Consider the following 16755-nt stretch of genomic DNA (forward strand, 5'->3'; position numbering starts at 1 on the left):
TTCTTCTCCTGGCTGGGCGCGTCACCGAGAGAAACGAGAGGCGGTCGAGGGGAGAGGGCTTGCGGAGAGGAGACCGGTTGGACGAGTTTGGCGCTGCTGCTCTCCGTCGCCCGCGTGGCGTCGTCTGCTACCGGAGCCGGCGAAGCCAGCAGCAGCTCAGGGGAGAGGGAGGCGGCCCGTGGAGAGGGGACCTCGTTTGCGGGCGCGGCGATTGTGTCCTCCCTCGCCTCACCGCCCTCGCCGCTGCCGTCTGCTACTGCTCCCGGCGAAGCGAGCGGCGGTTGAGGAGGCGCGAGACTAAATACCGACCACAACATCGCCCAAAGTTAGCGGTATAGAAAACATCATGCTGGCAACTCTGGGCTGCTCACCAAAATTAGCTCTTTCATGTACCCAGAATGGAGGCCGAAATTCCCTAGTCAAGTCGACCAGTTAAACAGGCGAAGTGAAACTCGCTGTGCCTATTTTTTTGCTGCTGCCCATATGATTAATGATGGACCCGCCAATGCGCATTGTTCTGTTTATAATATTTTCTGTGTTTGTTTGTTTTAGCCAGTATTGCGTTATTTCGCGAGCGCTCACATGAATTCACGGGGAGATTGTTAAGACTGTCAACAACTTCATCTTCGGCGATGCCTTATGTCTTGTGTAGCATGTGCGATCATTTGGATGAATCGTCTTGGTGGCGACCCTTTTTGTGTATGTAAGTGATCGATTGTGCGTGATAAGGAATCGGTTAGTCGCATTAACCTGTGTGTGTTTATTTGACCAGAAATTTAGTTCGCTCCGCGGTAAAGCTTCAGGCTCTTTCTGTGTTCTCAAATTGCGCAATCTGTTCACATCTGTGCACCCACTAACCTCATGATTCCAAAAAGTCACGTTAGAAACATGATCTTTCCGTTTTCTTGAACCAGTAAGCCGTTGCCGGTTAGAGCTACGCGAAGTCCGCGTGGCAGATCTTTGAAAAAGTAAGGCGATCGACTGTTGCAATGCACCTGTAGATCGTCAGCGCGTTTGTCAACGCAAGTTATAGGCTAACTTGTGAATCGATAAGTCGTGAAGTGTGTGCTGCTATGAGATGCAGAATATGCAAAGGCACAAACGGAACCGAGATCGAGTTTTCTCAGACGTGCAAAATTTTTATAATAATCGGTTCAGGTCAGCCTGCTAGCTGGAACCATGAAGTGCTAATGACATACTGATTGCAAAATAAACTGCACCACCATAAGTTCAGCAACTGCCTTGCGGAATAGATAGCATTACATTTGCTAAATGTGTTGAGCATAGACAACATCGAGCGACCTACAGAACGCTGATTTGCGCACAGCAAGGTATGTCAAGGACGGGTGGGCTGGGCCAGGGAAGCTAAGAAACCGCCACAACAAACAGGTGGGAGGGCAGGTAGGTGAATGGCCTCGAAGTTCAAGCAGAAAAAAATATATATATAGGAATGCTATAGGCGCCGCCACGCCGTTCAAAAATCAGGTGAATGTTGAAGAGTGCGACAGTGACTAACGTAACAGAAAATAATTTTGAGAATGGGGGGGGGGGGGCGTATAAAAGGCGTCAAGAACGATTCGAGAGAGCGTCTCGTCACTGCCCGATCGCTCAACACCAGCCGGCCGTGGCCAGTCGCCTATAGCTGAGGCTCACCCACCGTGTCGTTACACGTGCTAACTTAGATTTCTCATAAATAAATGCAACACAGTTTCATTTCTCTTCAGAATAAGCTGCAAGTGTAAACCTTGCGCCCACGTTCATCTCCTGCGTGCACACATGTTGAAATCTGGCGCACGCACGTACGAGGAGGGGGAGGCGATAAGAAGGCGAGCGCGCACGCAGTCGCGTGACTTCACTAGGGACATCTCCGCCTCGCAAATCTAGGGAACCGCACAAGACGAGATCTGGCAACACTGGTGTGTTTTGGTGGGGATTTAGTCGCTCCCGTTGAGGAGGAGCATCCTGCTCAGGAGTGACGCTGCTCGTCACAGTGACGTGCCCCTCGACGACGTCATCATCCGCGAGCTGCGTCTCGGCGGTGCCGTCCGCCAGCGACTGGGGCTCCGGGGAATGCTGGGAGCTGGTCTCTCCCGCGTCGGGGGAGCTTGAGCGGCTGCTGCTGGCCGAGCTGCTCAAGGTGGAGCCTTCGCTCGTGTCATCCCCGAGGGTGCCGCTGGTGTGGACTCCACGGGACGAAGACCCGCTGTCGGCGGCAAGCTCGGTGGATGACGAGCAGGAGTCGGAGCAGCTCGTGTCGGAGAGGCTCGTGTCCGAGCTTGACTGGTCCGTGCTCGGCTCCGGGTGTGGCATCTCCGTTGCGTTCTCCACTGGGCCGCTGGCGGAAGAAAGCGGGCGTCGTGAGAGAGGCGCCAACAGGAGAAAAGGCACCACCAGAGTTGTGCCCATGCCGGCCCCGGCTGGGGGAGATGGGGCGACGTGGTCGTCCTCTGCGCTGTCATGAGGGGCCGCCATGGCGTCGCGTTCAGGGCGGCCGCGTCGACCGCGCTGAGAAGGTGGTGCCGCGGCGTTCCGGATCGTCCCGGATCTCAGGTAGCGCGGCGACAGTCCTTCACTTGGCTGGAGAGCCATCAAGGCAAAGGCATGCCGAAGTGCCTACTCCCTCGGGAGCCCTAAAAAGGGCTACGCTCAAGAGCGCTGTCTTGGGAGCAGGACACAAGCGGACATGGTGAGGCTTAACCTTGACGACCCAGGAGCAGAGAGAAACGTGTCGACCCTTCAAGAGTCGAGCCGGTTCTCCCGGTTTGCATTCCTCCTCTCTGCCTGAGGTCGCTTGGCTTCCGAGGCGTTAGCCGCACATTGGGGCTGGAGGGGAAGGGGCGGCTTGCCTGGGGGGGCAGAGGGGGGAAGGCATCTTCGACGAGGGGGGCAAGAGGGCCGAGCACGCAGCTGGCGCGGGCTTTCCCCGCCGGGGGAGGGTGTTGGCGGTCAGGTTTCTTTCCCTTTGAGCGCTTGGGCGAGGGATGTTGCTCGTCAGGCTCCTCTCTCTCTAGACATTGGGAGTCCACGTGGCCTGTCGGGGGTTGTTGCCCTGCAGGTTTCACCTTCTCCTGTAGGTCGGCAGTCTCATGTTCCGCCGGGGAGGGGGAACGGGTGCGCGCCGGAGAGGAGGTGGTGGATTGAGTGTCTTGGCTGTTGGGAGAGCTTTCGCTAGACGGCTGAGAGGGGGAGCTCTCGGAAGGGCTCGTGGTGGTGGCGGGCGAGGAGGGGCAGAGACCACGGTGGATCAGCTGGTGGCCAACCTCCTCCTGACCATGCAGGCAGTCAGCTCCATGCTGCCAGCAGACCACCCGCTGCGAGCCATCTGCCTGCAGGCAGTGGCAGTCCCGACCACAGTCAACCAGCATGGCTGATCCTGCACCAGCCACAGCAGGGAAAGGCCGTCGCCGCCCGAGTGTTCTCCAATGGAACACCAACTCGCTGCGACGGCGGCATGCAGAGCTGTGCGCGCACCTCCTGCAGTGTGATTTCGACGTCCTCACACTGCAGGAGGTGTACACTGTGGCCGAGGACCTGCGGCTGCCTGGCTACACGGGCTACTCCGGCGCCAGCACCTGCTCGACGCAGAGCTGCACGGACGCTCCCTACCTGGAGGGTGGCCACAAGAAGGGGAAGCCGAGGACGGCCATCTACGTCCGTAGCAGCCTGGCCCACTCGGTGAACCCACTTTCGGACGCCGTAGGCGGCGCCATGGAGTGCTGTGCTGTCACGTTACGCCTTGACAGGCAGGACACGACCGTGGCGAGCGTCTACGTTCGTCCTGGGCAACAGTGGGACCCCTCCAGCCTGGTGCGGCTTGCAGCACGCCTCGGCGGGCACGCAGTCCTGTGCGGGGATTTCAACGCCCACCACACCGACTGGGGCTGCAGCCGCAGGTGCACCCGCCGAGGCAAGGACCTCTGCAACGCTATCAGCCGAGGAGGCCTGGTGGTACTCAACAAAGGAGGACCCACCTACGTCCCCCGTGGGGTGAGCACAGCCATCGACCTCTCCCTCACCACCGAGCTACAACTCCCGACACTTGGGGCTCTGATCACTTCCCCATCTTGATCACCGCCGGGTGTGGGAGAAGGCCGAGGTCTCGAACATACCACGTCACAGACTGGTCCCTGTTCAGGAAGCGCTGCAGTGAGCTGGAAGATGGCTGTGACCTCCTGAGTGCCATCATGGAGTGTGCCCAGGCTGCCACAGTCCAGTGCTCTGCTCAACCGGACACCCCTGCCCCGGATCTGCTCCTGCTCAACCTCCGTGCGTCCAGGCGACGCGTGGAGCGCCGAGCAATCCGGACGGGCAATGCAGAGCACTGGACCGAATACAGGAGAGCGCATGCCCGCTGCAGACGACAGGCCAGGCGCAGAAGGAGCCAGAGGTGGGGGAGCCTTTGCGCCACCATCGAGAACCGCTCCAAGGGCCCCCAGGCCTGGCGCCTCCTAAATTCCCTGACCGGCAGGAAGGTCAACCGCCACCCCAGTCCTCGCGGTGGCTATCTCGCTGGGCATCAGTGAGGCGGCACTGGCGGAGTTGCTAGCCGACCACTTCGCCCCCGCGGCCGCCCTCGCTGCTGCCGCCCTGCCGGTCGGACTCCCCCCTGCCAACCCGCCTACCTGCCTGCTGGAGCTGCATCCGGAGTGGGCGACCAGCCAGATGGCGGCCATCTGCCAGGACCCACTGACTCTCCACGAGCTGCAGGCGTCCCTGAGGAGGGGCAAGCGTCGCAGTGCACCAGGAGCAGACGGAGTGACACTCCAGATGCTCCGCAACCTGGCCACCAGTGAGCAACGACGCCTGCTCGACTGCTACAACAACATCTGGTGGTCAGGACAAGTGCCGGAGGCCTGGCGCACAGCCATCGTGGCCCCCATTCTGAAGGGCAAAAAGCCGGCCAATGAGCTGTCCTCCTACCGACCGGTCTCCCTCACCTCCGCTGCCTGCAAGGTGGAGGCCATGGCTCTTGCACGGCTCGAATGGGTGGCCCGCGCCTGTGGGTTCCTCGCGGACCAGCAGACAGGCTTCCGGCGCCGAAGGTGCACTGCGGACTCCATCGCAGACGTCGTCTCCACCCTGGAGGACGCCAGGGCCAGCGGAGACCTCGCCATGCTCCTCATCGACGTCAAGGGGGCATTCGATGGCCTCCCACATGCGGTCGTCCAGCAGGCTCTGGACCTCCTGGGCATTGGCGGCAACCTGCGGCGGTTCCTGTCATCGTTCCTGAACGACCGCACCCTCAGGGTCCGCGTGGGCCATGCAAGGAGCACTCCCCGTCCGGTGGCAGCAGGCGTACCACAAGGGTCAGTGGTGAGCCCATTTCTCTTCAACCTCGCCCTGGCCCGGTTGCCTGCTGCACTGCCGACCTACCCCCACTACAAGGTGGAGTGCTCCATCTACGCGAATGACATCGCCCTGTGGGTGCGGGGACCGCCGCAGTCAAGCCGCCACGTGCGCCTGGCCCTCCAGAGAGCCCTGGACGCCACAGCCGCCTACCTGGGAAGCATCGGTCTCTGTTTCGACGGGGAAGACTGTGGCCCTCCTCGTCCACCCGAGAGCAGCGGCACGGCACTCAGCTCCCCGGCTGCAGCTGGAAGGCGTGCGCATCCCATGGAGTACGACTGTGTCGTACCTTGGGCTGTGCATCGACCACCGGCTAACCTGGCTACCGGCAGTCGGGGCCATGCAGACCCAGACCATCAGGGTCCGCAAGGCCGTGTCGCAGCTCCTTGCCCGCGGAGAGGGCTGCTCGGTCAAGTGGGCCCTGCGGCTCTACGAGGCGGCGGCCACATCACGCCTGCGGTACGCCCTCCCGCTGGTGGCGCTGCCGCCACGCCGCCTCGAAAAGTTGGAGTTGCAGCACCGCGCCCTATTGGAAAAACACAGATGATGGGTGTCGCGGAAACCATCGTCCATCATTATAGTGGATTAATGTAGTGGGCAGCATGCTGGGTGGATGGTGGGTTGCGGGCATGTTGGGTGGATGATGGGCAGCGGGCGTGTTGGGTGGATGGTGGGCAACGGGCGTGTTGGGTGGATGGTGGGCAGCGGGAGTGTTGGGTGGATGGTGGGCAGCGGGAGTGTTGGGTGGATGGTGGGCAGCGGGCGTTGGGTGGATGGTGGGCAGCGGGCATTTTGGGTGGACGGTGTGGCAAATCATCTCTTAAACCGACCAAACGGCACACTTTAGGCTGAGAAAACTTAATGCATGCTTGCTTCGCATCCGTACGTCAGCATCACATTTAAGTGTTATATTGGGCCTGCACCACTAAAATTGAGCTGCACAATTTCTGAAGTTCTCACGCCTACGCCTTGCTGTAAACTGGTTCATAATGGTGCAGGTGAATCAAACGGACCCATAATATTGATGTATACCACGTGTACTTCCAGAGCCAAGTAACATGAAAAGGAGCTTGCCCATAGAAAAAAAACTTGTAAGTTAGGTTGAGCATGTATTAGGCCAAACAGGCACTGTAATACCATGCTCGCAATAAGTGGCGTAACACCCTGGCTTAGTGATATCATTTATTTATTCACTTGACCACACTTCGGTGCTTTCCGCACCCTCTTTCCTTGGCATGCAGCCTCAGTAAAAAAAGTCCTCAAGTATTTTCTTACTGCTGCGACGCGATGGTCCCTAGGTGGCTGTAGCGCTGGGTGCAAGTCGATGTACTTTGCCAGGCAGTCTGAAAAATATTGCAGAAATGACATTCAGTGGAATCCACCTAAATAACATGAGGGGAAAGAAAGAAGTGTAGGTTTCAACAAAGTTTCATTTAAGTGAAGGACATCTATATAGAGCTGTGCTGTACTTTATGCTGCAGGTTTTGCACAATACGTCTACCTGTGCACAAAAGGTTGCCTAAGAATGGTGCAGCTATCACATTCTGTCTAATGCTAGGTAATCTGAATTCCATCTCTAGTAGTAGCTTGCTTTGATACTCTATACCAGTAGTGTCAAACATCTCCGACACCACACTGCTATGGGCACGCAGCAGTTTTTGGACTAATGTTCTCAATAAAAAAAGGTGCACATTAAATTCAGGCAAATACTGTGTAATTCATTGTAAACTGAGTGTAATTCATGTTTTGGTTCGACAGATTTATTAGTGTAGACTGATTGGTTAACTGACGAGATTTAACATACCAGAAAACAGCTCAGCTATAAGAAATGCTGTAGTGGAAGACTCCCGATTATTATGACCACTCAGGGTTCTTTAGAAATGTTCTTCCCTTCTTCCCTTATTCTTCCCTTATTGAAATGTATGTGCCATGAGCAGGAGTCAAGCTTGTAGCTATCATGGTCAGCAGCATAGCACCATAGCCACTTCAGTGCGATGCAATATGTCTAATAGTGTGCAAGTGGAATGTTTGCTGTGGGATACACTTACTCTTCACCATTTCCACCTTTTCTGGTGTCGCCGGAAGCTTCTTAACCTCAGTGGCCATGCTGCGGCAAGCCTGGCCTGTTAGGCTGCGTGTGGCAGCCTCAGTGGGTGCCCAAAAATGTTTCGCAAGTTCCAAACAACACTTGCCATCGGACACGTTCTTCATTATAAATGTCCACTTGTCGAGGGGCATGAACATGCCTTCCCCAACTTTTACCTGCATGAAGACATTGATAAAAAAGAGCACAATTAGGTTTTCCCCCTAAAAATATACCCGCCTACAAACATCAAGGTGAAGTCATGCATGATATTGCAGAAGAACAAAAACTTGGCAGCCTAAAAATGTAAAGCAGTCATCAGCAAAATAACACATAAAACTGCACAGACCATTGTAAGCTTCAGCCTCAGAAAGAAGTATATCGGCACCAATCCTCATTATACACCCATCAAAAACAGAATTTGTTGCTTTAAAAGGATGCTATCACTCCCGGTATGTAGCACCTTTCAGATTTCATCGCTGCAGCTGCTTGACAATAAATACTAAAGCTAACTGGGATTGTAGCAGTTGTTGTTGTTTATTTATACTGTCAACCCAATTTAGGGCCTTTACCGGAGTGGAAAAAAATAGAAGAAAGGATACAGTCTGCAGTTCTGCTGCTAAATTGATTCTAGAAATAATGATCAGCAGAAATGTGACATCATAACGGGTAGATACAAATGGGTTTCATTTGATGCAGCAGCAATCTTGCAGCAATCTTTAAATGTATCATGCACACAAAAAGAATGTGCCCCTACAGCATTCTTTTATCCAAGTCTGCATGGTCACATAACACAAGTTCACGGTACTACTGTGCGTAATGCCCACATGTAAGCAAGTGCATAAAGAGCATGCTTTAGTTCTACCCACATTGCTCCGAGAATGGTAATAAGGTTTACTAAATTATCACCTGCGCACACTACACAGAACTACCACACTTTATGAAGTATAATTAAACCTGACCTAATAAGATAAACAGCAAATGTTGGACGCTATTTACAACATGCAGTTAAACCTTGTTAAAAAAATAACTGTCTGCACTAATTACAATCGTCAATAAGTCATGCAGTGTCACCCGGCCATTCGTGACTTCAAACAAGCCTGCTGGTGGTTGACTTGCGCTGTTTACCCATGGGGTAAACACTGCAGCTGCAGGCTGTCTCTCTGCAAAAGTGGTTGCATTATATCAAAATAAATAGTGTGCCATCATGCTTCCTGAGCAAAGTTTAATGCTTTAGCACTGTACCTTAGCTGTGTGGGACACTGTGTGGGAGCATTTTGCCCTAAGAACTAAATACAGTTGAACCCACTCACATCAAATTGTATATACCTGTGTAGTGAAAAAATGCAATTAAAGCATAGCACAATTGTGGCATTATGCTGAACTCCATTAGTCAGCAAATTTCCTGTATGCCTCCTCTTGTTTATTGGGCCTGTGTGCATATTGTGATTCATTTGGGTGCAACTTTATGCATGAACAAACTTTTCGACGTCCCAGCACCCTCAAAGTCATTTACAGAACTGTGCTAAGGTGTGGCTGCTTTGATGCAAGCATTAAAATCATACACAACAGAATAAATGGTGTGTTCCGAAGCTTAGTTGACAATATTGCCATAGATTGCACAAGGCACCGAGATGATGAAAGCAGATGTTACACAACAAACAATATGTGTCTTGCATATCATTACTACCAATTTTTTAAGCACCTGCTGCCTTTCATGTGTGTGCCTAAGACCAGGGGTTCTCAAGCATGCTGGTTCCAGGGAACCCTGCTAAGCTTCATCAAGTGCCAAGGAAGCCCCCCCCCCTTCCAGTAAAGATGCTAGGCGTAGCGTGCAACATGTTTGGGGCCGACGGTGAAGGTGTACAGGCTATTTTGATGGCGACGTGCAACGCACGTGGTGCAAACTTGGTGCTATCGTCATGACCTAAGACAAGATAGCATTGCAACCAAGACACACCACAAAAACAAACTTATATAGTTCCTTACACCTGAAAACTCGGTTAATTCAGCCAGTTTTTTTGGTCCCGTGAAATCTGAATTAATGAGGTTTTACAGTGTGCAAAGTAGAGCCGGCACTAATTTTAAGATCTCTTGAGATGAAAATTTATGTCTCCCTGTGCGATATGCACTGAAAACTCATTCTTTTTTATAAATAATGATATTTCAGAGCATTCGCTATCCTTATCAAATTGGCCCAGTACATTTAGATTGGCCAAACATCTAGGATGTGCATTAAGTTGCAGTTATTGCACATCCTAGATGTTGTGAACTTCATGTATGCTATTTTTAGCTTTCAAATTTGCTGTTTAGTTGCTAAATTACACCCCCATGAGGAACCTAAATTTATGGGTGATCCAGGACTATAAGACAGAACAATAGCAAATGTATAACTGCAATTCACAGATCAAAAAGTATTACCAGTGAAAGCTATGTCCAAATGCATGCAAGAAACAAGGATATGGTATTAAGTAATAGCATCCTCTTTCAAAACACACCGAAAGTGCACTCAACACTCACCCATGGATGCAGAAAAATTTTCCCCGTTGGGGCCACCAGCCAAGGGAGCAGCAACGCCTGCACGAATAGCAATTCATTCAAATATGTGCAAAAAAACAAGGGTGCAATATTAATAGCATCCTCTTACAAAACACAGAGAAAGCGCGCTCAACTCTCACCAGTGGATGAAGAGCAATCTCCCCTGATAGGGTCAGCTGGCAAGGGAGCATTATCAATGCCTGCATGAATAGTGATTCATCCAAATATGTGCAAAAACAAGGATGTAGTATTAATAGCATCCTCTCTAAAAATAGAGAAAGTGCACTCAACACTCACCATTAGATGCAGAGCATTCTCCACTGATGGGGCCACCTGCCAAGGGAGCATCATCATTGCCTGCACAAATAGTGCAAGATCCATCCAAACATGTGCAAACATGCGAAATTTGAGCGCAGCTCTAAGTTTTCATTTCACTATATATTGGCTGGTGCGGACAACCTGTTATGTGCGGCATGTTGCAAATGTAGTGTGACTGCCGCGCTAATCGGGAGATAGCGAGAGGCAGTTCATGGGCGACGCATGGGCGCGATTTACAGCAGCCACTGCAGACAGACCTCCGCTCATGCAGCGTTTTGTTTCCATAGACACAGGCTACTCTGCCACCATCTCATAGCCATCATCGCTGCAGAGGCCGTTTTGCACGCCACTATGCTTTTCTTCTCACATTTTCACCATACCCTACTCTGCTTTCCTCCTTGCACTCTCTTCACTCTAGCTATCTTTTCATCTCCTGCTGCGTTGATCCTTCGCTAAACTCAATAGCTCAGTTACGAGAGACGACGCGAATGCTTGTTGTAGGAACGGGCACCTAAGAAGCTGCACTCTAAAAGCATGGACCCCAACACTCACCACCAGATGCAGCCAAATCTTGCTCATTGCTGTAGTCTGGGTGGAAATGAGCAGCATCAGCATCAATGCCTGCACAGGAAATGGATATGTAAATGAGCAATGTAACTTTCGTTGTCGAAAATACAAAACAAAAAGAAATAATCTTTATCGTCTCACAGTAGAGTGAACCACAACTAAACCAGTTATAGCTATCCAAGTAGCTGCCAAAATCAGAACTTAACACTTAAACAAACCTGCATCATGTGCTGGTTCAGGCACCATCTCTTGAGGCAGCCCAGTACCTGCAATGGCACAAAGCAAAGTTGAGTGACTAGTACTTTACGAAATTGGGACATCTAAGGGCACCAAGAAATCATTACCTGCATCCACAGAGCAGGGCATAATATATTCTGCAATGACTTGTGCTCCAAGTCTTTCTCCTGTGGCTCGGGCTACCTCTATAAAAACAAATTCCGAAAGAAAGAACATTAATATTTCACCAAAATACAACCCCATATAGCAATACAGTTGTAAGCTCTTCTGTCCTTTCACAAAGCCTTTATGGAGAGACGGCCATCAAATATTTAAGCTGGTATTCTTTAAACAGAGCCTCTTTGGACTATCCACAACAGTGTTACTGCACATGCAAGCGTGAAATAACTCGATATACCAGTTTCTACTAAATACACTAAGATAGGCAAGTTGGTATGTATGCATTGTAGGAAACCAGTGCAAAAGCACACAAACCAAGTGAAGAAGACAAGACACCTCGCTTAACTTGCAACTAAAGGTTAGGCAGAAAAGATGATCAACTCCACAAAGCTTGAGCACCATTCCACATTAAAGAAAATCAAAACTTGATCACATTTATTTCTGTGCATCAATAATAAATTAGTACGAAGAAAACCATGAAACAATACAGTAAGAATAATTTACTATGGCAATTACTTGAGTGATTGATTTCCTGGACTGTCCAAACAGAAAACTCCCTCCTGCCTATCAAGAACACTAGTGTTGGCTCTATATTGAGTTTCCAGTGCATAAGTGACTTAGCGTGGAAGTTTGGCATGTTGGTGATTCATTCGAAAAAAAAAACACAGCCCTGACTTGCAACAGTTTGTTCATCAAGACATGCAGGAATAAATATATGTGGTACTACCATGCGCGACATGTCAATAATCAGCAAAAGCCTGGAGCATCACTTCCAATGCTGATAATGATATCCACATGCTGACAATGCACACTGACTGTTTGCCATTCAAACCTTGTTAAGATACTCTTATTTCCCGAAATGAAAGCGCAATCGAAGGAGAACTGATGCACGAGCTATCAAACTTCCTCATGAAATCTGCCTCAATAATTTCACTTCACGTGTCAGTTGTGAACTATGTTTAGCCATCACTTCACTTTTGTCAAAGTAGGGCTTACACCCGTGATGATGGCAGTGAATACCCAGATGACCCTGTACAGTGTTGTACACAATGTTATGGTGCTCCCCGAGACGATCATTAAGGCACCTGCCGGTATGTCCCACATACTTTTTTCCACAAAAGAGAGGAATCTCATACACCACGCCAGTGGTGCAGGATTCTAAACCCTCCCTGTGTTTCACAGAACGACCATGCCTGGTTTGTGAAGTAAACTTGCAAAGCTTCGATAGTTTTTCTGGAGCAAAAAAAAAAACCGCTGCAACACCAGCGCGTTGCCCTACCCTCTCGAGTTTGTGGGGCCGGGTTGTGTTATTCCTCTCTCTAGTGGAAAAAAGTATATGGGACAGACCGACAGGTGCCTTAATGATCGTCTCGGCGAGTACCCTAACAACGTGTACAACACTGTACAGGGTCATCTGGGTATTCACTGCCGTGATCATGGGTGTAAGCCCTACTTTGACAAAAACAAAGTTATGGCTAAACATACTTCACAGCTGACACGTGAAGTGAAATCATTCAGGCAAATTTCATCAGGAATTTTGATAGCTCGTGCATCAGTTCTTCGATTGCCCTTTCATTTTGGGAAATAGCGTATCTTAACAAGATTTGAATGGCAAACAGTCAGTGTGCATTGTCAGCATGTGGATATCATTATCAGCATTGGAAGTATGCTTCAGGCTTTTGCTGATGATTCACATATGGCGCATGATAGTACCATATATATTTATTCCTTCATGTCTTCATGAATAAAATGTTGCAAGTCAGCACTGTGTGCATGTCGCTCTTTCGTGTCCCTGTCTATTTTGCACTGTTCTTTTTTTCCATAAATGTTTAGGCATCTAATTCAGTGTATACACGATACATTGGACTTTTTAGGGTTGAATACATAGATGCAAAATTGCATGATACATGTGTGAGGAGTTTCCAAATTACAGGTCAATGTTAATCCCAAACAACAAAAGCAAAACACCACACAACCACTGCAGCTGGAACCTAACTGCACAAGTCAATGAGGGCTTCTTCCAACGTATAAACATTCCTTTTCATGCATGTTTCACTAGGGCCTACTGGCACACTTTTATTTCATCCTTTCACTGTAGAAAGCTATCTATCATGAGTGCACTCATTTGCCAACACAATCATTGTGTTCTGTAACGCAGCTTAATTTCTTCAATTGACACAATCCTGGACATTTCTTTTGATTTGACATTCTGTGCATGCTTCTTTAGGCTTTCATTTATATGCTGTTCGCTTCAGCCAACATATACATTTCTACATATTAAGAGAAGTAAATATATCACATGAAGATAACAAGAAACAAATAGTGACATTTGCAATTAGCTTGCAACTTCCTTTTACCTCCCCATCGCTTCAAGCTGCTTTCGTTTAGAAAAAAAAATGTGGTCTAATCCAAGAGAAAGCAGCTCGAAGCAGTGAGGAGTCAGATTTATGTTATCGCACAAAAAAATGAAAAATATTGAAATAAAATAAACAAATTTTCACAGAATCGTACAACCAGCTGCGTGGTGCCTTGCTTCGAACCACTTTCCAGATGCTGGCAGCCCAGAATTGGCAGTTTCCCTGAACTAGAGCCTGCGCTACAACATATTAACTCTACCCCGCACAACTGCAACAGTTTTTGTTGGTGAAAAATATATGAGCAAGTAATTTCTCTGCTGTTGCAGCCACCTCACTGCCGTGCCGGCCTGCCCCGAACACATCACTGATGACCCAAACAGTGGCTCGTTCACCACTAAAAGTTGGTTTACCTACCCATGAAAAAAATACACCGATATGTCAGTTTCATGCAAACGTTAGAATATTGATAAAAACCTACACGTTTTCATCACGAAACTGAATTGATAAGAACCTGTCGCAACAATTTTCATTTTTTAGAAGGTAATTAGCGTTACTGTAACCCAGGGTACTCATCTGTGTTGGAATGTTATTGAGGTCAACCCAGCAAATCTGTTATCTTTATAGAATAAAAAAGAAAAGAGCTCATCCTTACCAATTTTGTCGAGAAGGGCACTTGTAAGCCTTCGATTTAGCGCTGCTGCCTCCCGAAGCTCTTTTTTCAATCTTTTGTTTTCAGTTTCTTTTTTTTCCAAACATTTCAGCAGTTCTGCTATTCTTGAATCTGCGTCAACCTGTGCGTTTTCCTGAAACACCAAGAAAATTAATTATGCCAGAAAGATTAGCATGATATGAGAGAAAACACCCAATTAGGCTTGACAAACCATACAAGCACACTAAGTGGCCACTTTTAGGAGTTATGTGAAGAAGTTTTATGTTGCGCTCAGCAGAATTGGCTTACATTTACAATTGGCTCAATTTTTAGAAACTTATTTCACTTAGTCTTCCAAATGAAAGCTCTGCATTTATTCTTGTGATATGGTATATGGCTTTTGGTATAACACAGAGGGCATGGAAAAAAGTTGAAGGGAACCACATTGAAACTGCATTTTCTTTCATCTGATTTTAGCATAATGGGATTGACACCGAAGCTTCCTGCCTAGATTGTTTTACAGTAGCTTGCCAAATTTTGGGTGCATATTTCCTTAAGGCACACATCACTTGGCTGCATCAGCCCACGACTGGTGCCAGAAGGAACCTAGGTTCCGTATAAAGTCCAAGTACTATAAGGTCAAGCTTGATGAGATTGCAAGTGAGCAAGAAGAGTGGTGGTTTGATGCGCGCTGCCCTCCAACGTGCCCAATGATGGAGGTCACATGGCCATTGTCATTGCATGCAGTGTGAGAGGTGAGTGGGCATGTTCCCTTCTAGCCAGCCGTGGCTGCACATGGCTGTCCGCGTGGCTGAGCGCATACAAGGTCCACACGCCGTATCTTGAAGGTATCTGCTGCAGGTTCTAAGGCAAGGGGAGCTGAGATGCCTGGTCACATTATGTGCCATATCTACCCATGCACTAGTAATGCAAGACAATAATCTCAAGTGAAGCGAGAGGCAGATTGAAGCATTTGCTTTGCGAGGCCAGCACTCTTCGTTATGCTAGCGTTGTGCCAGTGAGTGAGATCTGTTCACCTCTGCCTATGCACGCATGACATGTTTGTTAATTAGTATGCAAACACTTAGTACAATTCTTACAGCAAATGAAATTACAAAGCTTACTTCATGTGCTTGTCTAATACATTGCTATACATATCAATGCTTTGCCTATAAAAAAAACTGCTACGTTTTTTTCTTTCTGCTCTATTTGAGCCAGATGGGAAAGAAGGGCATGTGCCGCTCTGCTCGCTCTGGTTCGATCTCAGCTGCCTGGATGTCTTTCGTCATTTTTATGGCACATGACATAACAGTAGTTAGCAACCCATTGAGCATTGCCTTTGGCACGGGGTTGTCCGAAAAGCTCTCCATGGGAGAAATTTTGTTCAAAATAACTGTTGCGCAGTTCCTAGAATATGAATTTGCAGTTTTTTTACTCATTCAAATGCAAGGACTTTGTTGGGGCCAACATACAAGTTCAAATTATTCGTCACTTCAAATCATGATTTATAATTATTGGGATTAGATTAGCAAAGCTAATGAATTACATGAATTTAGCAGCCACACAAAGTTGTGTTGCATCACGTTTAATTCATCCTACAGTCAAACAAAGAGTATCTTTGAAAGCCATACCACTGAGGTAGGTGACCAGACTTCCAAAATAGCACTTTCAGGCATTGGATTTCTTTAGAAGAAAAGCACCAAGGATAAGGTGAATGGAGGAAAAACTTTTGGCTTTCCTAACACTACCTAAGGTGTCTGAAATTGTATATAAATCATAAAACCAATAATTAGAAACATGGCTGAATAATCATTAACATTCTTCTTAAGGCAAAACACAAATGTACTAGCCACTTCTTTACGAAGAACCCACCATTAGTTTCATCTGTCGAAAAAATAATTTTTAAAGCATGGTACAAGTCACCTTAGACTCATTGTGCATAACTGGATTGCACCCTCTTGTTACTAAGAGAGTGCCAACAAAGTGATCCTAACAGGTACAAACCTGGGTTTCTGCTGTATTTCCTGATTGAGCAATTATTTGCTCATGTAATAAGTGGGCGGCATCCAGCCTCCTCCTTTTTAAAAGTCTTGCTGTGGGCAGCTCCTGCAACTTGATAGTGAAATATTTGGGTAATCTCAAGTAAGGCTGACCAAATGGCAATAGACAGCTGCAATATTTTTATACTTTTAATGCCACTGAACCCAATTTCTCAATGCATCCAACCAACTTTCATTAAAAGATTGAAGAAAAATCATGGATCATAAGTAAAGGTGACGTGCAGTGTTTGCGCACTATACTATGTCCAGGTTTTCTTGATGCAGAATGTGAAACACGCTTTTACAAGCTGTTCAAAACTGCTGATAAAAACTATTTGTATGCAATACAACTTAGTACATACTTTTTGTAGCTGTCAGGAAAGTGCATCTTTTAATTTTTCATTGTGAGACTTTTCACATGACAAATGTTATCTAGTTAGCAGTCTCTGATAAATGCATTCA

At 48.4% G+C, this 16755-nt stretch overlaps 1 protein-coding gene across 1 annotated transcript; it reads right to left on the bottom strand.

Moving 5' to 3' along the window:
• Positions 1 to 2693: 2693 nt before the first annotated feature.
• On the bottom strand, positions 2694 to 16543 carry LOC125947232 (uncharacterized). Its single transcript, XM_049671640.1, has 12 exons — positions 16259 to 16543; positions 14258 to 14408; positions 11197 to 11274; positions 11071 to 11118; positions 10838 to 10906; positions 10265 to 10324; positions 10108 to 10167; positions 9950 to 10006; positions 8504 to 8592; positions 7395 to 7608; positions 6568 to 6689; positions 2694 to 3326 (listed from the first exon to the last, which is right to left on the bottom strand). Exons 3-12 carry the CDS (start codon positions 11216 to 11218, stop codon positions 2694 to 2696), a joined length of 1374 nt encoding a protein of 457 aa, XP_049527597.1. The 5' UTR covers positions 11219 to 11274; positions 14258 to 14408; positions 16259 to 16543.
• Between the last annotated feature and the right edge of the window lie 212 nt (positions 16544 to 16755).

The sequence above is a fragment of the Dermacentor silvarum genome, chromosome 7 (genome assembly GCF_013339745.2).
Source record: "Dermacentor silvarum isolate Dsil-2018 chromosome 7, BIME_Dsil_1.4, whole genome shotgun sequence".
Classification (NCBI taxonomy): domain Eukaryota; kingdom Metazoa; phylum Arthropoda; class Arachnida; order Ixodida; family Ixodidae; genus Dermacentor; species Dermacentor silvarum.

What these genes read in the sequence shown, in the direction of transcription:
- LOC125947232 (XM_049671640.1), bottom strand. Translation starts at nt 11,218, where the DNA reads ATGCCCTGCTCTGTGGATGCAG. An exon ending in AGAATGCTCTGCATCTAATG is followed by an intron (nt 10,168 to 10,264) that starts GTGAGTGTTGAG and finishes CTATTCATGCAG; the next exon opens with GCATTGATAATGCTCCCTTG. An exon ending in AGATTGCTCTTCATCCACTG is followed by an intron (nt 10,007 to 10,107) that starts GTGAGAGTTGAG and finishes CTATTCGTGCAG; the next exon opens with GCGTTGCTGCTCCCTTGGCT.